This window comes from Telmatherina bonti, assembly GCF_933228915.1.
Source record: "Telmatherina bonti genome assembly, chromosome: 16".
NCBI classification, from domain to species: Eukaryota; Metazoa; Chordata; class Actinopteri; order Atheriniformes; family Telmatherinidae; genus Telmatherina; species Telmatherina bonti.
In genome coordinates this window covers 35,858,308-35,880,261 of record NC_136614.1, presented here as the reverse complement: position 1 = coordinate 35,880,261, position 21,954 = coordinate 35,858,308, and the positions used below count along the sequence as shown (strand labels likewise).

Here is a 21,954-nt window from a genome sequence, read left to right as displayed (position 1 = left end):
TGTTGTCCAGCTGAACTCCAAGATACTTGTATTCCTCCACCACCTCCACCTCCTCTCCCAGGATGGAAACAGTGCTTTGTTTATTCTTCTTCCTCCTGAAGTCAACAATCATCTCTTTTGTTTTGCTGCTATTTAATATGAGATGATTGTCACCGCACCATTTAACAAACTGACTGACCAGTTCTCTGTACTCTGCTTCTTGTCCATCCCTGATACACCCCACAACTGCAGAGTCATCAGAGTATTTCTGCAGATGACAGGACTCAGAGTTGTACTGGAAGTCTGAGGTGTACAGAGTGAAGAGGAATGGCCAGAGTACAGTTCCTTGTGGTGCACCAGTGCTGCTGACCTCCATCTCAGACACACAACCTTTCAGTCTCACAAACTGGGGTCTGTTTGTGAGGTAGTCATAGATCCAGCTGGTTGTGGAGGTATCCACCTGGAATTTATGGAGCTTCTCACATAACAAAGCAGGCTGAATGGTATTAAAAGCACTGAGAAATGAAAGAACATGACCCTCAGAGTGCTGCCTGAATGGTCCAGATGAGAGTGTGCTCTCTGGAGCAGGTATATGATGGCATCTTCAACCCCAAGTCCATTACGATATGCAAACTGGAATGGGTCCTGAAAGGTGTTTACTTGCACAGCACTGGGACTATTTTGTCTCAGACTGGTGTTGAAAAGTATATATATATATATATATATATATATATATATATATATATATATATATATATATATATATATATATATATACACATATATATATATATATAATATATATATATATGTGTGTGTGTGTGTGTGTGTGTGTGTATTAGTGTTAATTTAGGTTTATTTTATTCTTCATTCATTCTTTGTTAAATGTAATGTCTTCTCCCCACTTGTTGTCTCATGATTGTCCTTTGTGCAGTACATTAAATTCTCCAGCGCTCTGCTTCATTACTCATATATGAAGCTACGCTTTTTTTCTACTTCTACTTTTTAATCCTGTGTTGCCTCTACTGGGTTCTTGGTGTGCAGGAATAATTCTAATAATAATATCATAATAATTCTAACAATTCACTTGCATTCAGGAGATTATTCACTGTGTTAATATTATTTATCAACCAATTATGTAGAAAAGTGGGGTTTTTTTTTAGTGTTTAATATATACGCGTTGTTCCACAAAAGAGTTTTGTGGGGAAACTACGTTGACGCTGCAGCAAAACTCGACAGCGGAGACCCATCCAATATGGCGGCGACGCTGGTTGACTCTCCAGCGCTCAATGAGGCGTCTACGTATATATGATGTCTATGGTGAAAACCAAAGGAAGAAAAGTGACGTAGAGGTTTCCCTAAATTCATTGCGGCATGATGGCGGACAGCAGGGAGAAAGCACTCCAGGACTACAGGAAGAAATTACTGGAACACAAAGAAGTGGACGGTCGTCTGAAAGAATGTGAGAAAAACCTCCAGATGTTTCTGCTTCAGCCTGACTGTTGGTTGTTGTTGTTTATCAGAAAGCTCACCGGTTAGCCTAGCCACTAGATACTGCTGTGTCATGCCGTTAGCATCGTTATCAATGGGCCGACCCAATCCAGAACCCTAACCAGAACTCCCAGTCCAGAACCCTAACCAGAACTCCCAGTCCAGAACCCTAACCAGAACCCCCAATCCAGAACGCTAACCAGAACCCCCAATCCAGAACCACCCCAACCAGAACCCTAACCAGAACCCCCGGGGATAAAACACACCCAATCCAGAACCAACACCGTGGATAAGACAGACATGACCTCCGCGGTGGTTACTGGCGGCTGGGTTCGTTTCTGACTGGTGTGCTAACGGCTAACAGCTAGCTGCTAACGGCTAACAGCATGTCCTGTGTCTGCAGTGAGGGAGCAGCTGAGAGAACAAACCAAGCAGTACGAGAAATCGGAGAACGACCTGAAGGCTCTTCAGAGTGTTGGACAGGTAAGAAAACTCACCTGGTCCGCAGCTTTGACATCAGCCAGCCTCAGGAAGGAAGATGATCGGAGCTGTTTACTGGAAGGATTTCCTCCTTTCCTGTCAACACATCTTTCTCACACCAGTTCCATTCGTCACGTCTGGCTTGGTCTGAAAAAGTGTCCTGATGTGGATTTACTGTGTTCTGATCGACCAAATCTCTTCCTGCAGATTGTCGGAGAGGTGCTCAAACAGCTGACTGAAGAGAAATGTAAGTTAACTGTACTGGATGCTGCACATGTGCCTGTCCTCTAGCCACGACGTCCTCCAGCCGCCACATCCTCTAGCCGCCACGCTGCGACGTCCTCTAGCCGCCACGCTGCGACGTCCTCTAGCCGCCACGCTGCGACGTCCTCTAGCCGCCACGCTGCGACGTCCTCTAGCCGCCACGCTGCGACGTCCTCTAGCCGCCACGTCCTCTAGCCTCCACGCTGCGACGTCATCTATCCGCCACATCCTCTAGCCGCCACATCCTCTAGCCGCCACGCTGCGACGTCCTCTAGCCGCCACGCTGCGACGTCCTCTAGCCGCGACGTCCTCTAGCCGCCACGCTGCGACGTCCTCTAGCCGCCACGCTGCGACGTCCTCTAGCCGCCACGCTGCGACGTCCTCTAGCCACCACGTCCTCTAGCCGCCACATCCTCTAGCCGCCACGCTGCCACGTCCTCTAGCCGCCACGCTGCGACGCCCTCTAGCCTTGATGTCCGCCAGCCGCGACGCCCTCTAGCCGTAGCGTCCGCTAGCCACAAGCCGGTGTTTTTTACGGAGGGGGTGCGTGGGAATGTTTGGAATGTTTCTGTACAGATAAATCCCGATGTGGACATAGAGAGCGGTAGCTCCAAGCTATTTATGTCGGCATACGGCGTGTTTGCAGATGCTTTCTCCCAATGTTTCTTCTGTCTCGTTATTTCAGTCATCGTTAAAGCCACCAATGGGCCGCGCTACGTGGTTGGATGCCGCAGACAGGTAAGTTCTGAGGAAATGGTTTTCTGCAGAGTTTTCTGCAGTGTGTTTCTGATGATGAATGTTTTCTTGCAGCTGGACAAATCCCAGCTGAAACCCGGCACTAGGGTGGCTCTTGACATGACGACTCTCACTATAATGAGGTAAACCTGTTAGACTCGGCCAGTCTGGCCCGGCCGCAGGTCCAGGAGGACGAGGCCAGTCGCTAACAGATGATGATGATGATGATGGGCTGTTGTCTGTCCTCGGTTCCACAGGTACCTACCAAGAGAGGTGGATCCTCTGGTCTACAACATGTCCCACGAGGACCCAGGCAGCGTCTCCTACTCGGAAATCGGAGGACTGTCTGAGCAGATCCGTGAGCTTAGAGAGGTATGACACGTCCCACTGTTGCCTTTATTGGCAGTTAGAAACAATAAGAGAATAAGTTCCAGCTCCTGGTTTGGTTTCAGTATTTCTATGACGCGACGATTTGGAGCTGATTCTGACAGTTGGCAGAAAATCCTGATAACTGATTATTGGCTGATTATTTAAAATAGAATTTGGTGAATAACAGAACTTAGTTTTGGTCCCTTATAGCTGCAAAAAGCAGAACATTTTACGGTCTGACGGTATTTAGTTGTAACTTTAGTTGTAACGTAACGTTAGCACAGTCCTCCCTCTGCGTTCACATCACTCCTCGACACGTCCGTAATGTTAGCACAGTCCTCCCTCTGCGTTCACATCACTCCTCGACACGTCCGTAATGTTAGCACAGTCCTACCTCTGCGTTCACATCACTCCTCGACACGTCCGTAATGTTAGCACGGTCCTCCCTCTGCGTTCACATCACTCCTCGACACGTCCGTAATGTTAGCACGGTCCTCCCTCTGCGTTCACATCACTCCTCGACACGTCCGTAATGTTAGCACAGTCCTACCTCTGCGTTCACATCACTCCTCGACACGTCCGTAATGTTAGCACAGTCCTACCTCTGCGTTCACATCACTCCTCGACACGTCCGTAACGTTAGCACGGTCCTACCTCTGCGTTCACATCACTCCTCGACACGTCCGTAACGTTAGCACGGTCCTCCCTCTGCGTTCACGTCGCTCCTCGACACGTCCGTAACGTTAGCACGGTCCTCCCTCTGCGTTCACATCACTCCTCGACACGTCCATAACGTTAGCACGGTCCTCCCTCTGCGTTCACATCACTCCTCGACACGTCCATAACGTTAGCACGGTCCTCCCTCTGCGTTCACGTCGCTCCTCAACACGTCGGTAACGTTAGCATGGTCCTTTCTCTGCATCACATCGCTCCTCGACGCGTCGGTAACGTTAGCATCGCCTCCCTCTACGTTCACGTTGCTTCTCGACACATCGGTAACGTTAGCATCGCCTCCCTCTGCGTTCACGTTGCTTCTCGAAACGTCGGTAACGTTAGCATCGCCGCCCTCTGCGTTCACGTTGCTCCTCGACACTTCGGTAACGTTAGCATCGCCTCCCTCTGCGTTCACGTCGCTCCTCGACACGTCGGTAACGTTAGCATCGCCTCCCTCTGCGTTCACGTCGCTCCTGGACACGTCGGTAACGTTAGCATCGCCTCCCTCTGCGTTCACGTCGCTCCTCGACACGTCGGTAACGTTAGCATCGCCTCCCTCTGCGTTCACGTCGCTCCTCGACACGTCGGTAACGTTAGCATCGCCTCCCTCTGCGTTCACGTCGCTCCTCGACACGTCGGTAACGTTAGCATCGCCTCCCTCTGCGTTTACGTCGCTCCTCGACACGCAGCTGACGGAGTGAAAAGCACGTCTGCATGTTACGAACTCATTCTAACAAGTCTTTTACAGATCAAACTCCCAAACGCAACATAACTTACTAGCAGCCACTCGTTCAAGTGAAACTGCGTCAATATCTGAGTCAATATTCATGTCGCGTCGTTAATAAACCGGTCGGGCCCTTTCCCTAAAAAAGTCCTCGCCAGCAGGATAAAACCGGCCTGAAGAGAGCACCTGTCCTACTGGTGGGACAGGGTTCCACTGCTACCAGTCAGAACATTCTGGAGGAAGAGGATAAACTGGGTGGTGGTGCGGACATCATGTAAATGTTAAACCTGGTTTAAGGTCTATGTAAATATAAACATGAAGGTCCAGAATCTCAGCTAAAAGCTCAGTAAAACTATTTCTATGACCACAAAGTAAAGTTATTTTAACAATTAAGGAGCAGGTCAAGAAAACATCCGGTCCGTACCCCATCTGTGTTCTTTATATTTCATCAGGTGATTGAACTGCCTCTAACTAACCCGGAGCTCTTCCAGAGGGTCGGCATCATCCCCCCTAAAGGCTGCCTGCTGTATGGACCTCCAGGTTAGTGACATCATCACACTGTTTTAACCCTTAAAACTCCATGAAACCTCCAGCAAACGACGGCTCCTGACCTCTAGTGATCAAGTCATCCTCAGCTTTAATTATTCATTAAAGAACAGAATTAATTTACAATAGTCACTGAGATCACCGCAAACTAAAAGTAATAAATAAAAAATGACTAAATTATCATTTGGTGAAATAAGACGTTTCCATTTAGACATCTTGTCTGTGTGGAAACGTCACGTCTCCATGGAAACGTCACGTCTGCGTGAAAACATCACGTCTGCGTGGAAACATCACGTTTAGATGCCCAGATTAAATAGTTCAGCTTCTTCATATGAAAATAAAACATGTGGAGCAAAATGAGCGAACATGTGTGGGAGTTTTAATGAAACGGTTGTTGATCTGGAACAGGAACTGGGAAGACCCTTCTGGCCCGAGCCGTTGCCAGTCAGCTGGACTGTAACTTCCTGAAGGTGAGCGTTGCTTCTGGGTTGTGTTCAGCCGGGAGTCCAGTCAGCTGATTGTGGCTTTCTGCAGGTGGTGTCCAGCTCCATCGTGGATAAATACATTGGAGAAAGTGCTCGTCTGATCAGAGAGATGTTTAACTACGCCAGGGACCACCAGCCATGCATCATCTTCATGGACGAAATTGATGCCATTGGTGAGTGGAGGCCGGTTCTGACTCTGAAACCCAACCAGAGTAAACTGCTGCATTACGGGGGTGGGACACATGGAGCAGTCCTTCCCAGTTCTATTGGGTGTACTGGTTGTACTGGTGACTCAGCAGGCCTCACCGGCCTGTGATGTGTGTGTCCTGCAGGAGGCCGGCGCTTCTCTGAAGGAACGTCGGCAGACAGAGAAATCCAGAGGACCCTGATGGAGGTACCTTCAGAACCATCATTTAACCCTTACAGAAACGGTCCTGGCGCCTGCTAGTCGTAAAGTGGGACCAGTGTTAACCCTTTCATGGCGTTGGCAGTGGGGAGGTTACGGGCCTGGCTCAGGACCACAGCGGTGTGTCATACTGGGGACTTGAACCGGTGTCTTCCTTCAACGTGGTAATGACGTGAAATGTTGCCATGACTACACTCACATCCTGATGCCAGTGGTTCTGGTGGTCCAGACAGACAAAAACTGTTCTGCACTGGGATCCGGTTGTGGTCTCCAGTACGGCGAAGCGAAGGAAGCTCGCCGGGCGGCGTCAGCTTTAGGATTCATGTTGAATGTTGGACCGGTTCTGCTCCTGGATCCAGACTGGTTCTGAGCTTCACAGAATGACTTCCTGTTTCCCGCCAGCTGCTGAACCAGATGGACGGCTTTGACACGCTACACAGGGTGAAGATGATCATGGCCACCAACAGACCCGATACGCTGGACCCGGCGCTGCTGCGGCCGGGCCGACTGGACCGTAAAATCCGTAAGATCTTGTCCTCCTCCTACGTTTCTCAGCTTGTTGGGGAAGCTCACGTCCTGTTTCTCTGCAGACATCGAGCTGCCCAATGAGCAGGCCCGTCTGGACATCCTGAAGATCCACTCCAGTCCCATCACCAAGCACGGCGAGATCGGTGAGTGGACCGTGTTCTGCATGCCGCCGGCCTCCAGGACCAGCTCTAACCCGGCTCTGTTTGCAGATTTCGAAGCCATCGTGAAGCTTTCAGACGGTTTCAACGGAGCAGATCTGAGGAACGTGTGCACAGAAGCAGGTGGGTCATCATCCAGAACCATCACCAGGTCTGATTCTGGCTTTTCCTGAGTGCCAGTTGTCTGCTTGCAGGACTGTTTGCTATCCGGTCCGACCGCGAGTACGTCACTCAGGAAGACTTCATGAAGGCCGTGAGGAAGGTGGCCGATTCCAAGAAGCTGGAGTCCAAGTTGGACTACAAGCCTGTTTAAACCGTGTGTGTGTGTGTGTGTGTGTGTGTGCGTGTGTGTGTGTGTGTGCGGACGCTTCGTCCTGTTGCTTTACGGTGGAAACTGCTGTAGAAACAGCTTCCTCATGTTCGTACCACACAGCCAGGCTGATGGTTCTGCTTACATGTATCAATAAGTTCTGCTCAAATATACGTCCCGTGTCCAGATGGCTGTCGGTGTCTTTTATCACGCTTCCTCCACCTCAACACCGCCACAGGTCAAGTGAGGCAGACTGAAAACTTTGTTGGAGCAATAAACAAGGATTCAGATCATTAAACTGACTTCCGTTCCATCATTGTGGCTGACAGTCCTGACTGGGTTGCCGTGGTAACGAGTGTTGAGGATGTGTGTCTTTGTGTTTCCCTGCTGCAACACGGTTGATGCACATCAGACTGAATGGGCAGACTGATGCACGCCACCACCTGTTTCCATGGAGATCTATGTTTTCCTCAGAGGCACAGACATGATGAAGGGCGTGTCCTCACACTCTTCATCCTTCCTGCTGGTGTCCTGCCTCTGCTGCTGGTCCCAGTACGAAGGACTCCACCACGAAGGCTCTGCAGATGGGGCAGTGCTGGAAGTATGACACACACTGATCACACACACAGGCGTGTCTGCAGGGCAGCAGGACGCGGTTCACCGCAGCATTCTGGCAGACCACACAGTCCCTGGATGTCCCCTCAGACCAGTCCTCCATGCAGGGCGGGGGCCCCGATGGCCCCCCACCATCAGCAGACATGTAGAGAGGCTGCAGAAGACAGGAGGTGATACGCATCAGTCGCATGTTGGAGACCAACATGGTCATGTCTGCAGAGAACATCATGCAGAAGGAAACAAACCCTTACATGGTTACCTAACCCTAAACCGCACCGGGACGCGTCTCCGTTACCTAAACCGCACCGGGACGCGTCTCCGTTACCTAAACAGCACCGGGACGCGTCTCCGTTACCTAAACAGCACCGGGACGCGTCTCCGTTACCTAAACCGCACCGGGACGCGTCTCCGTTACCTAAACCGCACCGGGACGCGTCTCCGTTACCTAAACCGCACCGGGACGCGTCTCCGTTACCTAAACAGCACCGGGACGCGTCTCCGTTACCTAAACCGCACCGGGACGCGTCTCCGTTACCTAAACCGCACCGGATCGCGTCTCCGTTACCTAAACAGCACCGGGACGCGTCTCCGTTACCTAAACCGCACCGGGACGCGTCTCCGTTACCTAAACCGCACCGGGACGCGTCTCCGTTACCTAAACCGCACCGGGACGCGTCTCCGTTACCTAAACCGCACCGGGGCGTCTCCGTTACCTAAACCGCACCGGGACGCGTCTCCGTTACCTAAACCGCACCGGATCGCGTCTCCGTTACCTAAACCGCACCGGATCGCGTCTCCGTTACCTAAACAGCACCGGGACGCGTCTCCGTTACCTAAACCGCACCGGGACGCGTCTCCGTTACCTAAACCGCACCGGGACGCGTCTCCGTTACCTAAACAGCACCGGGACGCGTCTCCGTTACCTAAACCGCACCGGATCGCGTCTCCGTTACCTAAACCGCACCGGATCGCGTCTCCGTTACCTAAACCGCACCGGATCGCGTCTCCGTTACCTAAACCGCACCGGATCGCGTCTCCGTTACCTAAACAGCACCGGATCGCGTCTCCGTTACCTAAACCGCACCGGGACGCGTCTCCGTTACCTAAACAGCACCGGGACGCGTCTCCGTTACCTAAACCGCACCGGGACGCGTCTCCGTTACCTAAACCGCACCGGGACGCGTCTCCGTTACCTAAACAGCACCGGATCGCGTCTCCGTTACCTAAACCGCACCGGGACGCGTCTCCGTTACCTAAACAGCACCGGATCGCGTCTCCGTTACCTAAACCGCACCGGGACGCGTCTCCGTTACCTAAACCGCACCGGGACGCGTCTCCGTTACCTAAACAGCACCGGGACGCGTCTCCGTTACCTAAACAGCACCGGGACGCGTCTCCGTTACCTAAACCGCACCGGGACGCGTCTCCGTTACCTAAACCGCACCGGGACGCGTCTCCGTTACCTAAACCGCACCGGGACGCGTCTCCGTTACCTAAACAGCACCGGGACGCGTCTCCGTTACCTAAACCGCACCGGGACGCGTCTCCGTTACCTAAACCGCACCGGATCGCGTCTCCGTTACCTAAACAGCACCGGGACGCGTCTCCGTTACCTAAACCGCACCGGGACGCGTCTCCGTTACCTAAACCGCACCGGGACGCGTCTCCGTTACCTAAACCGCACCGGGACGCGTCTCCGTTACCTAAACCGCACCGGGACGCGTCTCCGTTACCTAAACCGCACCGGGGCGTCTCCGTTACCTAAACCGCACCGGGACGCGTCTCCGTTACCTAAACCGCACCGGATCGCGTCTCCGTTACCTAAACCGCACCGGATCGCGTCTCCGTTACCTAAACAGCACCGGGACGCGTCTCCGTTACCTAAACCGCACCGGGACGCGTCTCCGTTACCTAAACCGCACCGGGACGCGTCTCCGTTACCTAAACAGCACCGGGACGCGTCTCCGTTACCTAAACCGCACCGGATCGCGTCTCCGTTACCTAAACCGCACCGGATCGCGTCTCCGTTACCTAAACCGCACCGGATCGCGTCTCCGTTACCTAAACCGCACCGGATCGCGTCTCCGTTACCTAAACAGCACCGGATCGCGTCTCCGTTACCTAAACCGCACCGGGACGCGTCTCCGTTACCTAAACAGCACCGGGACGCGTCTCCGTTACCTAAACCGCACCGGGACGCGTCTCCGTTACCTAAACCGCACCGGGACGCGTCTCCGTTACCTAAACAGCACCGGATCGCGTCTCCGTTACCTAAACCGCACCGGGACGCGTCTCCGTTACCTAAACAGCACCGGATCGCGTCTCCGTTACCTAAACCGCACCGGGACGCGTCTCCGTTACCTAAACCGCACCGGGACGCGTCTCCGTTACCTAAACAGCACCGGATCGCGTCTCCGTTACCTAAACCGCACCGGGACGCGTCTCCGTTACCTAAACAGCACCGGATCGCGTCTCCGTTACCTAAACCGCACCGGGACGCGTCTCCGTTACCTAAACCGCACCGGGACGCGTCTCCGTTACCTAAACCGCACCGGATCGCGTCTCCGTTACCTAAACCGCACCGGGACGCGTCTCCGTTACCTAAACCGCACCGGGACGCGTCTCCGTTACCTAAACCGCACCGGGACGCGTCTCCGTTACCTAAACCGCACCGGATCGCGTCTCCGTTACCTAAACCGCACCGGGACGCGTCTCCGTTACCTAAACCGCACCGGGACGCGTCTCCGTTACCTAAACCGCACCGGGACGCGTCTCCGTTACCTAAACCGCACCGGATCGCATCTCCGTTACCTAAACCGCACCGGGACGCATCTCCGTTACCTAAACAACTCCGTACTCCGCCTGCACACCTGTTGTATAATAGAAGTAGGAAGGAAGCGGAGGGTGGAGATTCGACACCTGGCCAGGTGAAGCCCGGACGTGCAGCTGCAGGGAGGGATTCCCCACATCGGTTTGTGTCGACAGATAGCATCCTGCTAACGTAGAGACGCGATGCCTGAAAGAAAGTTTGCAGGTGGCGGGTACTGCAGGTGTTTATTATAACGAGGAAACAGGTGTGATATGAACCCCTGCTGCACGTCCAGGTGAGGATTAGCACGTAGACAGCCGCCCATCAGGTTGGTTTCTCCAACCACAGCCTACATACTTTCAGGCCCTGTTTTGTATGTAAGCCATGTTTATAAATGAGGTCCCGTGACCAGACTGCTCCCGACCCGGTTCTGCCACGTACCTTCAGCTCGTACACGTTCCCCTCCGAGGTGAGGAGGTACTGGAAAAGAACCCGAGCAGACAGCTGGTACCGCTCATCAGGAACATGAAAGACCGTCACACTGGAGACCTGCGAGAGATGGAGGTCAATCACCTGACTCACTGTTTCCATGGAAACACAGCAAAACAAAAGAAGTGACTCACTATGTCGTACAGGGGTGTGGTCTCTGCCACCGTCAGAACCGACACCAGTGGGTACCGCTGTCTAGGCAGGGGTCCAAAGTCTGAGATTCCCACGTTGGTGGGAATGACAGTCCGGCATTCCTCGGAGTCGTCCCTGCTGATACTGAGGTGTAGGAGTCAAGGAGGTTCTGGTTCTGATGGGTTTAAAATCCACACTGTGATGAATAATATACATACAGAACGTCTGCTTCAGCTCCGCGGCGTCGACGTTCTGCAGCTTGAATCATGTGGAACGGGTTGTTGGGAAGAAGCTGTCATAGGGTTCTGTCTCAGAGCCGGTTGGCTGAAGATGTGAGTCACACCGCAGACAGACTTTTCCGTTACCACACCTGTTCACCTGTCCGTCTCCTGCAGTCAGGTAAAGGAACAACTGGAGCAACTCAGCTGGATGGTCCAGTTGGTTCTGGAAGCTGCTCAGAACCATGATGGTGGATCTTCAGGACCTTCTCAACACCAGCCGGAGTCATAAGAGTCCCTATGATGTGGAAATCATCCAGCCTTGTTCCAGGACCTAAACAATCCCAACCAGACGAATACACATTCCAGTTTGCTGATCATCATGTCCATGCAGTTGAAGACCTCGTCGTCATGTCCCTGATTCAGAGAACCAGCTCTCATCCGGACCAATCGGTGCTTTTAATGCTTCGACTGTTCAGTTGACACTCTGGACATTTGGCAGAACCTGCTCTTTGCTTCCTCTCATCGGTTCTGACGGGGACCTCCATCACCAGAGCCAGAAGGGGTTTTTTAGTCTCAGATTGGTTCTGTCAGCTGACGGGACCAGATACTCTTACCTGAGTGGATTGGTTCTGTTAGCTCATCTAAACGGGTCTGGTTACCATTGGGTACACCTCCCTGAGTTGATCGGTTCCATTACCAATGGGAGAGGGTTCTTTCACCTGATTGGTCCGATCTGGTTCCGTTGCCTCAGCAGATCAGATTCTGTGAGAGATGGAAGGATACTGGAAGTTCTGGTGGTACTGGTGGTGCAGGTGCAGGGCCTCCTGGAACTGGTGGGGGGTCCTGAATCTCCGGTTGAGCTTGTGGTCCTGCAGTACCCCCTGCAGGGCAGAGACCTCACAGCCCCAGAAACAGCTGAGGACGCAGGGCTGCAGACATCGCGGTTTCAGGGACACTCCCTCTGCAACAGAGAGCGGTGGAGTTAGTCTGGACTCATGACCCCTCGTCGCCAACATGGCCGACACGTTGCCAACATGGCCGACATGTCATGCAGCTCAGGATAGAGGACTTGAAGCTCCGCTTTCTGTAACTGTTCACAGAAATAAAGCTGGATTATGATATAAGGGACAGATGGACGTAGCAGGTCTGCCAGCTGGTACTGCATGTTTCTGGACTTTCCCTATCCGGTACTCCCCACTAGTTCTGGTTCCAGTTCCCACACTTATCAGCCATCCTGAGAAACCATCCGAAACTCCAGCCTGAGACTCGAGTTCTCCATGTCCATGAGTAGAAAATAATCTAGGAAGGACTCCTAGCAGGTCAGTCAGTAATCAGCTGATGAATAAATGTTCCTGCTCATCAAAACACGTATAGAAAGAAAATAAATTAATAGTGTCTCAGGTTCAGTTAATATTTATCTTTGAAGCATATAAAGAACAGGAGGTAAATATTACGTAACGATCCTCTGTGGTGGACTTTTACTTCCAGCATCATTCCCATCGGACCGCGGTCTGATAAGGCAGAGAAATCTGATTGGTTCAGATAAGACATGTAAGATCTGGTTATATTCTGACCTTGTTCAGCACTGCTAACAGTAAAACCTGGCCAGTTACAGCCAGTAGCGGGCTGAGCCAGCCCACTGGACGAGTTCCCATTGGCCAGTTACAACCAGTAGCTACAACCAGTAGTTACAACCAGTAGCGGGCCGAGCCAGCCCGCTGGACGTGTTCCCACTGGCCAGTTACATCCAGTAGCTACAACCAGTAGCGGGCCGAGCCAGCCCGCCGGATGTGTTCCCATCGGCCAGTTACAACCAGTAGTTACAACCAGTAGCTACAACCAGTAGTGGGCAGAACCAGCCCACTGGACTTTTTCCTATTGGTCAGTTACAACCAGTAGTTACAACAAGTAGCTACAACCAGTAGTGGGTCGAGCCAGCTCACTGGACGTGTTCCCACTGGCCACTTACAACCAGTAGCAGGCCGAGTCAGCCCGCCGGACGTGTTCCCATTGGCCTGTTACAAACAGTAGCGCAACCGGTAGCTACAACCAGTAGCGGGCCGAGCCAGCCCACTGGACGTGTTCCACTGGCCAGTTACAACCAGTAGCTACAACCAGTAGTGGGCCAAACCAGCCCGCTGGACGTGTTCCCACTGGCCAGTTACAACCAGTAGCTACAACCAGTAGTGGGCAGAACCAGCCCACTGGACTTGTTCCCATTGGCAAGTTATAACCAGTAGTTACAACCAGTAGTTACAACCAGTAGCGGGTCGAGCCAGCCCACTGGACGTGTTCCCACTGGCCAGTTACAACCAGTAGCTACAACCAGTAGCAGGCCGAGCCAGCCGGACGTGTTCCCATTGGCCAGTTACAACCAGTAGCGCACCCAATAGCTACAACCAGTAACGGGCCGAGCCAGCCCACTGGACGTGTTCCACTGGCCAGTTACAACCAGTTGTTACAACCAGTAGCTACAACCAGTAGCGGGCCGAGCCAGCCCGCTGGACGTGTTCCCATCGGCCAGTTACAACCAGTAGCTACAATCAGAAGCAGCCTGAGCCAGCCCACTAGACGTGTTCCCACTGGCCAGTTACAACCAGTAGCTACAACCAGTAGTTACAAACACTATTTACAACCAGCAGCGGGCCGAGCCAGCCCGCTGGACGTGTTCCCACTGGCCAGTTACATCCAGGAGCTACAACTGGTAGCGGGCCGAGCCAGCCCGCCGGATGTGTTCCCATCGGCCAGTTACAACCAGTAGTTACAACCAGTAGCTACAACCAGTAGCTACAACCAGTAGCGGGCCGAGCCAGCCTGCAGGACGTGTTCCCATCGGCCAGTTACAACCAGTAGTTACAACCAGTAGCCGGCAGAACCAGCCCACTGGACTTTTTCCCATTGGCCAGTTACAACCAGTAGCTACAGCCAGTAGCAACAACCAGTAGCGGGCCGAGCCAGCCCGCCATAGGTGTTACCACTGGCCAGTTACAACCAGTAGCTACAAGCAGTAGCGGGCCGAGCCAGCCCGCCGGACGTGTTCCCACTGGCCAGTTAAAACCAGTAGCTACAAGCAGTCGCTTGTAGCTACTGGTAGTAAGAGGGACTTGATCCTCCCCAGTAGACTTTGGGCTTAGGTGACCCAGTTAAACCTGTTCTGGAGGACCGATCCAGAGTCCAAGGAGGGCGCAGGTTGGTTAATGAAGCCCTACTCGCTACGTTTACATGGTTAACGCTACGTTTACCATTAAACAGGAATGAGTTTTAATTCCTGTTTAATTCCAAATAAAAGTTCATTCTGCTTTAAACGGATGAAAAACGACCATGTAAACACTTCATTCCTAATGCTAATCTCTATCCGGAATGAAACTTAATCCCGACGTAAGTGTCTGGTTTATTCCCATTTTAATCCAAAACTACTGAATTCCTCTGTCATGTAAACCTTCATTCCACTCTAAGTTAATTCTGGTCGTTCTGAGCATGCTCGTTACCTTGTCCTGTCCCGATGACGTTGTTTTACCTCCGTGTTCGGTGGTCTTTCTTTCCTCTCCTCCTCAGTTGCTGCAGAAAGTGGAGTAGTATGCTGGTGTTGAGCTGCTACTTCACATTTAGAATAAAAATAGCAGAAACTGGTTCTTATTATGTAGTTTTTACAAGTGAAAAGACAAGAAGCAGGGAGCCAGCTTTATTTATATCCGGTATACGTCATACGTCACGTGCACCCTCTGTCCAATCAGAACCCTTCCCAACCCGCCGCTCTGAAGAGGAATTAAGGACGGGTTTCATGTAAACCTTCATTCAGAATTATTATCTTCATGTAAACTCATAGGCATAGGAATGAAGGCAACTCATAGCACTGGAACTGTCCAGCTCGTAGGCTGGTGCGACTCTTCCCATCTGGAGCTGAACGTCAGCAAAGAGATGGTGATCTTTTCCAGCAGTCAGAGAAAACTGGCGGCAGCTGTCACCGCCATGATCCATGGCTCACCAGTCGAGACTGTAGCGGAGTATCAATGCCTGGGTTCCATCTTCGACAACCACCTGAGGTTTCCCATGGGTTCCATCTTCGACAACCACCTGAGGTTTCCCATCCCACACGGAGGGGAACCTGAGGAAGTGTCATCAGAGGATGAACCTACTCATGAGACTCCTTTTCTGTCAGTAACAACATCTTACAGACTTTCTAAGACTCATTCATTGGAAGTGTTTTAACTTTCTCTGTATACGGCTGGTATCACACCTTCGCCCTGCATTATAGGAACCGCTGCAACAATGTTGTGTCAATGTGTTCCAAGATTCTTGGACTTCCCTCTGAACTCTGTACGAGCTGCAGGCACGTGGCCTGGCTAGCTGCATTTGTAAGGACCCCTCCCATGTTCTTTTCCAGCTTTTGAGCTGCAGCCATCTGGTCGCAGGTTCCTCTGTCCAGCCTGCAAAACCCAGAGAAGGAGACCTACCTTTTTCCCAAGGCGGTTCTCCTCCTGAACTCTATAGGTCAACCATAAAAAATAGCAAGCACCCCGCTTCCTGTTCGTTGTATATGCCAGTTTTCTGAACCATTTTCTGAGAAAATCAACTATTGGACTTTAGATTGGTGTGATCATCATTGGTTTGACCTCTCCCTGGAAAAGTTTTGGATTTAGGACTTTGGAGAGCGGAGCAGGTGTAATACCGGTGAGCTGACCAGACACTGGCTCACAGCTGATCTGCCGACTAACAGTTGATGGGGCCCAAAAGGACGCTAAGAAGTCTTTTGTCTTGTTGGTTGAAGAAGTTACTGCTGTTAAACAGCCGAAAATTATACTGAGTTTGTTGGAAGAAGGCCCTGCGGTTGCAGAATGCTGAAAAGGATCATAAAATTCAAGCTTTGGAGAACCGTGTCGCTGATCTTGAACAGCACACAGAACCAATGTTATAATTGTTACTCGGCTGGTTATTAAACCCCCGTCACATGCCCGACCTGGAGCAACAGGTGACAACTTTCCTCAACTGCAAGTTCTGTTGAAACAGGGAAAAAATCTGAAAGGATCCAACGTCGACCTGAATGAGTACTTAACAAAACGCAACGCAGCCAAAAAAATACACTAATGCTGAGGAAACAGAAGAAAATACAAGCTACCTGAGTTTTCATCAAGCTGAATGGAACTCCAGAAGAAGCAAAGGTCATCATCAGAGACAAAACTGGATGACCATCACTAGTGGAAGCAAGGAATGGCTTCATTCCAGCCAATCACATCATCCATAATCATGACGAACAGTGAAATGTACAAATCAGATATACCTGGAGAAGGCTGTCAGAAATCCCATGTATATGTTGGTCGCATTATGGATTTAAAATGATGGAATTGATCCAGATAATAACTTCATCAACCATATTGACAATAACTATTACTGCACAGAGGATCAGTTCAACGCCACCATCAGTATGGATCATCACTTCGCCAACTTAATCAAATCAAAGAAACTTTATGTCTTTAGCACTTTTCATGCCACAGGCAACACAAAGTGTTTTACAAGATAAAACCAAGTCATAAAGATGAACACGAACAGTTGATAACAAGACATTTAAAAACAATAAAATAGACGTAGGTTCTCTCCACACAACATGACATGAAGTGATGAACGTCTGACTTCATGCTGATGTGGGGAAAGTAGAAGCTTGTATGTCAATTTTTCTCTAATATCAGACAGTATTTGACCCCCCCAGGCCAATGGAGGTAGCCTGAAGATGATGAAGAAACTGTAAGAAGAAACGTTCGCTCGATGTTCAGAAGTAAGTTGAAGAAAATGAGAAAGTAAATATTGTAAGCAAATAGAAAAATAAGACTGGAATGAAATCGACGTGACGATACTCATAAAGGTTATTCAGGAATTTCTAAACCATAGACACATGTCTGCAGTTCATCATTTCTAACAGGTATATTTCCAGGTAAGCTTCATATCGCTGTTCAAAACTGGAGACAAACAACAGTTTGCACATTACAGACCAGTTTCACTGCTTCCACAGTTTAATCTACAGTGTGATTTAAAGTGGAAGACCCACTATGTAAAGCATTACAGTATGTGGAGTAAAATGATGGAATATTTTCAGTAAAAACTCAATGTCCAAACATCCAGTTGAAGGAAAACGTCAGAGATGTTATTTAGAAAGTCTGAATTAAAAGAACATATGTACACCAATAAGATAAATAGGTACATAAAGCTATACTTGGAAATAAATATGTGAGTATATGCACATGTGTATGAGTATGCACAACTGTAAGTGTATATCTCGGCGTTTGTTATGGGTACATGCATGTGTGCATGTAGATGTGATTAAATGTGTGCATACCATAGACTGGATATAAAAGATGGGCGGAGCCTCCGTGACGTCACCCGTAGGTTTCTGAAGAGCTGAATTGAAGCTCGGTGGGCGGTTCCTACCATCACCATCTTGGCAGGGGCATGCGCGTCGTCTCACCCGGAAAATACAAATATGGTCAAAGAGGTGGAGCTGAGAAGGGGGCTGTGAGCGTCATGGTGGATGATTGACATCGAGCGAACTCGGACCTTTCTATAGCTAAGAGCTAACCGAGCTAACCTGGAGATAATAGGAGCTAACCAGCTAACGGATGTAAGCGGGCTAAAGCTAAGTCACGTTGTTAACCGGCTAAAAACCGCAGTTGTTCTACGTTCTTCTGACTTGAAGCAGGAGATCGATACCTGTCAATCAAAAGGACACCTCCCGAAATATGCCGAACTTAAAGATTAAATTACTTTTAAATGGGCGAGATAGAAAAAACTTAACTCCCCCCACAGTTGTCATGAAGGTAAACCTGACCTATTAAACCTAAAATGGATTTTTGAACCAGGATGTAAACATGTTCATTTCTGCTGTAAACATGTTTATTCCTGCTGTAAACGTGTTTATTCCTGCTGTAAACGTGTTTATTACTGCTGTAAACGTGTTTATTTCTGCTCTAAACGTGTTTATTTCTGCCGTAAACGTGTTTATTTCTGCCGTAAACGTGTTTATTCCTGCCGTAAACGTGTTTATTCCTGCCGTAAACGTGTTTATTCCTGCCGTAAACGTGTTTATTACTGCCATAAATATGTTTATTTCTGCCGTGAACGTGTTTATTCCTGCTGTAAACGTGTTTATTTCTGCTGTAAACGTGTTTATTTCTGCTGTAAACGTGTTCATTCCTGCTGTAAACGTGTTTATTCCTGCTGTAAACGTGTTTATTCCTGCTGTAAACGTGTTTATTCCTGCTGTAAACGTGTTTATTTCTGCTGTAAACGTGTTTATTTCTGCTGTAAACGTGTTTATTTCTGCTGTAAACGTGTTTATTTCTGCTGTAAACGTGTTTATTCCTGCTGTAAACGTGTTTATTCCTGCTGTAAACGTGTTTATTCCTGCTATAAATGTGTTTATTTCTGCTGTAAACGTGTTTATTTCTGCTGTAAACGTGTTTATTCCTGCTGTAAATGTGTTTATTCCTGCTGTAAACATGTTGATTCCTGCTGTAAATGTGTTTATTACAGCTGGAAACATGTTTTTTACTGCTGGAAACATGTTTATTCCTGCTGTAAACGTGTTTATTCCTGCTGTAAACGTGTTTATTCCTGCTGTAAATGTGTTTATTCCTGCTGTAAACGTGTTTATTACTGCTGTAAACATGTTTATTACTGCTGTAAACATGTTTATTTCTGCTGTAAACGTCTTTATTTCTGCTGTAAATGTGTTTATTACTGCTGTAAACGTGTTTATTTCTGCTGTAAACGTGTTTATTTCTGCTGTAAACGTGTTTATTTCTGCTGTAAATGTGTTTATTTCTGCTGTAAACGTGTTTATTTCTGCTGTAAACGTGTTTATTCCTGCTGTAAACGTGTTTATTCCTGCTGTAAACATGTTTATTACTGCTGTAAACATGTTTATTACTGCTGTAAACATGTTTATTTCTGCTGTAAACGTCTTTATTTCTGCTGTAAATGTGTTTATTACAGCTGGAAACATGTTTATTACAGCTGGAAACATGTTTATTACAGCTGGAAACATGTTTTTTACAGCTGGAAACGTGTTTATTCCTGCTGTAAACGTGTTTATTCCTGCTGTAAACGTGTTTATTCCTGCTGTAAACGTGTTTATTCCTGCTGTAAACGTGTTTATTACTGCTGTAAACGTGTTTATTACTGCTGTAAACATGTTTATTACTGCTGTAAACATGTTTATTTCTGCTGTAAACGTCTTTATTTCTGCTGTAAATGTGTTTATTACTGCTGTAAACATGTTTATTTCTGCTGTAAACGTGTTTATTTCTGCTGTAAACGTGTTTATTTCTGCTGTAAATGTGTTTATTTCTGCTGTAAATGTGTTTATTTCTGCTGTAAATGTTTATTTCTGCTGTAAATGTTTATTTCTGCTGTAAATGTGTTTATTACTGCTGTAAACATGTTTATTTCTGCTGTAAATGTGTTTATTCCTGCTGTAAACGTGTTTATTACTGCTGTAAACATGTTTATTTCTGCTGTAAATGTGTTTATTCCGGTTGTAAACGTGTTTATTCTTGCTGTAAACATGTTATTACAGCTGTAAACATTTTTATTTCTGCTATAAAAATGTGTTTATTCCTGCTGTAAACGTGTTTATTCCTGCTGTAAACGTGTTTATTCCTGCTTTAAACATGTTTATTTCTGCTGTAAACATGTTTATTTCTGCTGTAAACGTGTTTATTCCTGCTGTAAACGTGTTTATTCCTGCTGTAAATGTGTTTATTACTGCTGGAAACATGTTTATTCCTGCTGGAAACATGTTTATTCCTGCTGTAAACGTGTTTATTCCTGCTTTAAACATGTTTATTTCTGCTGTAAACATGTTTATTTCTGCTGTAAACGTGTTTATTCCTGCTGTAAACGTGTTTATTCCTGCTGTAAACGTGTTGATTCCTGCTGTAAATGTGTTTATTACTGCTGGAAACATGTTTATTACTGCTGGAAACATGTTTATTACTGCTGGAAACGTGTTTATTACTGCTGTAAACGTGTTTATTACTGCTGTAAACGTGTTTATTACTGCTGTAAACGTGTTTATTACTGCTGTAAACGTGTTTATTTCTGCTGTAAACATGTTTATTTCTGCTGTAAACATGTTTATTTCTGCTGTAAACGTGTTTATTTCTGCTGTAAACATGTTTATTACTGCTGTAAACGTGTTTATTACTGCTGTAAACGTGTTTATTCCTGCTGTAAACGTGTTTATTTCTGCTGTAAATGTGTTTATTTCTGCTGTAAACGTGTTTATTCCTGCTGTAAACGTGTTTATTCCTGCTGTAAACATGTTTATTCCTGCTGTAAACATGTTTATTACTGCTGTAAACATGTTTATTTCTGCTGTAAACGTCTTTATTTCTGCTGTAAATGTGTTTATTACAGCTGGAAACATGTTTATTACAGCTGGAAACATGTTTTTTACAGCTGGAAACGTGTTTATTCCTGCTGTAAACGTGTTTATTCCTGCTGTAAACGTGTTTATTCCTGCTGTAAACGTGTTTATTCCTGCTGTAAACGTGTTTATTACTGCTGTAAACATGTTTATTACTGCTGTAAACATGTTTATTTCTGCTGTAAACGTCTTTATTTCTGCTGTAAATGTGTTTATTACTGCTGTAAACATGTTTATTTCTGCTGTAAACGTGTTTATTTCTGCTGTAAATGTGTTTATTTCTGCTGTAAATGTGTTTATTTCTGCTGTAAATGTTTATTTCTGCTGTAAATGTGTTTATTACTGCTGTAAACATGTTTATTTCTGCTGTAAATGTGTTTATTCCTGCTGTAAACGTGTTTATTACTGCTGTAAACATGTTTATTTCTGCTGTAAATGTGTTTATTCCGGTTGTAAACGTGTTTATTCTTGCTGTAAACATGTTATTACAGCTGTAAACATTTTTATTTCTGCTATAAAAATGTGTTTATTCCTGCTGTAAACGTGTTTATTACTGCTGTAAACGTGTTTATTCCTGCTTTAAACATGTTTATTTCTGCTGTAAACATGTTTATTTCTGCTGTAAACGTGTTTATTCCTGCTGTAAACGTGTTTATTCCTGCTGTAAATGTGTTTATTACTGCTGGAAACATGTTTATTACTGCTGGAAACATGTTTATTCCTGCTGTAAACGTGTTTATTCCTGCTTTAAACATGTTTATTTCTGCTGTAAACATGTTTATTTCTGCTGTAAACGTGTTTATTCCTGCTGTAAACGTGTTTATTCCTGCTGTAAACGTGTTGATTCCTGCTGTAAATGTGTTTATTACTGCTGGAAACATGTTTATTCCTGCTGGAAACATGTTTATTCCTGCTGTAAACGTGTTTATTCCTGCTGTAAACGTGTTTATTACTGCTGTAAACGTGTTTATTTCTGCTGTAAACATGTTTATTTCTGCTGTAAACATGTTTATTTCTGCTGTAAACGTGTTTATTTCTGCTGTAAACATGTTTATTACTGCTGTAAACGTGTTTATTACTG

General features: G+C 47.8%; 2 protein-coding genes across 3 annotated transcripts in view; one reads left to right on the top strand and one right to left on the bottom strand.

The window, feature by feature from the left end:
• The first annotated feature begins 1,320 nt into the window (after positions 1 to 1,320).
• psmc6 (proteasome 26S subunit, ATPase 6) lies at positions 1,321 to 7,445 on the top strand. Its single transcript, XM_079255342.1, has 14 exons — positions 1,321 to 1,441; positions 1,874 to 1,953; positions 2,158 to 2,197; positions 2,900 to 2,952; positions 3,025 to 3,092; positions 3,207 to 3,321; positions 5,209 to 5,296; positions 5,711 to 5,772; positions 5,837 to 5,960; positions 6,120 to 6,181; positions 6,596 to 6,716; positions 6,784 to 6,864; positions 6,931 to 7,002; positions 7,074 to 7,445. The coding sequence occupies exons 1-14, from the start codon at positions 1,354 to 1,356 to the stop codon at positions 7,190 to 7,192; spliced, it is 1,173 nt and encodes a 390-aa protein (XP_079111468.1). The 5' UTR covers positions 1,321 to 1,353; the 3' UTR covers positions 7,193 to 7,445.
• Positions 7,446 to 7,628: 183 nt separating this feature from the next.
• The window catches only part of cgrrf1 (cell growth regulator with ring finger domain 1), an 18,562-nt gene continuing 4,236 nt past the window's right edge, over positions 7,629 to 21,954 (bottom strand). Inside the window, exons 3-6 of one of the 2 annotated variants that reach the window (XM_079255346.1) lie at positions 12,239 to 12,416; positions 11,237 to 11,378; positions 11,055 to 11,162; positions 7,629 to 7,958 (exon numbers count right to left, since the gene is read on the bottom strand). In XM_079255346.1, the coding sequence (XP_079111472.1) occupies positions 7,701 to 7,958; positions 11,055 to 11,162; positions 11,237 to 11,378; positions 12,239 to 12,416 (686 nt within the window). In that variant the 3' untranslated portion in view covers positions 7,629 to 7,700. The remainder of the gene's footprint in view (positions 7,959 to 11,054; positions 11,163 to 11,236; positions 11,379 to 12,238; positions 12,417 to 21,954) is intronic. The other variant, XM_079255347.1, reaches the window with a different exon arrangement.

Coding starts and splice junctions, on each gene's coding strand:
- psmc6 (XM_079255342.1), top strand. CDS start 1,354: ATGATGGCGGACAGCAGGGAGAAAGCACTCCAGGACTACAGGAAGAAA. Junction 1,954..2,157: donor CTCTTCAGAGTGTTGGACAG/GTAAGAAAACTC, acceptor CTCTTCCTGCAG/ATTGTCGGAGAGGTGCTCAA. Junction 6,717..6,783: donor CCGACTGGACCGTAAAATCC/GTAAGATCTTGT, acceptor GTTTCTCTGCAG/ACATCGAGCTGCCCAATGAG.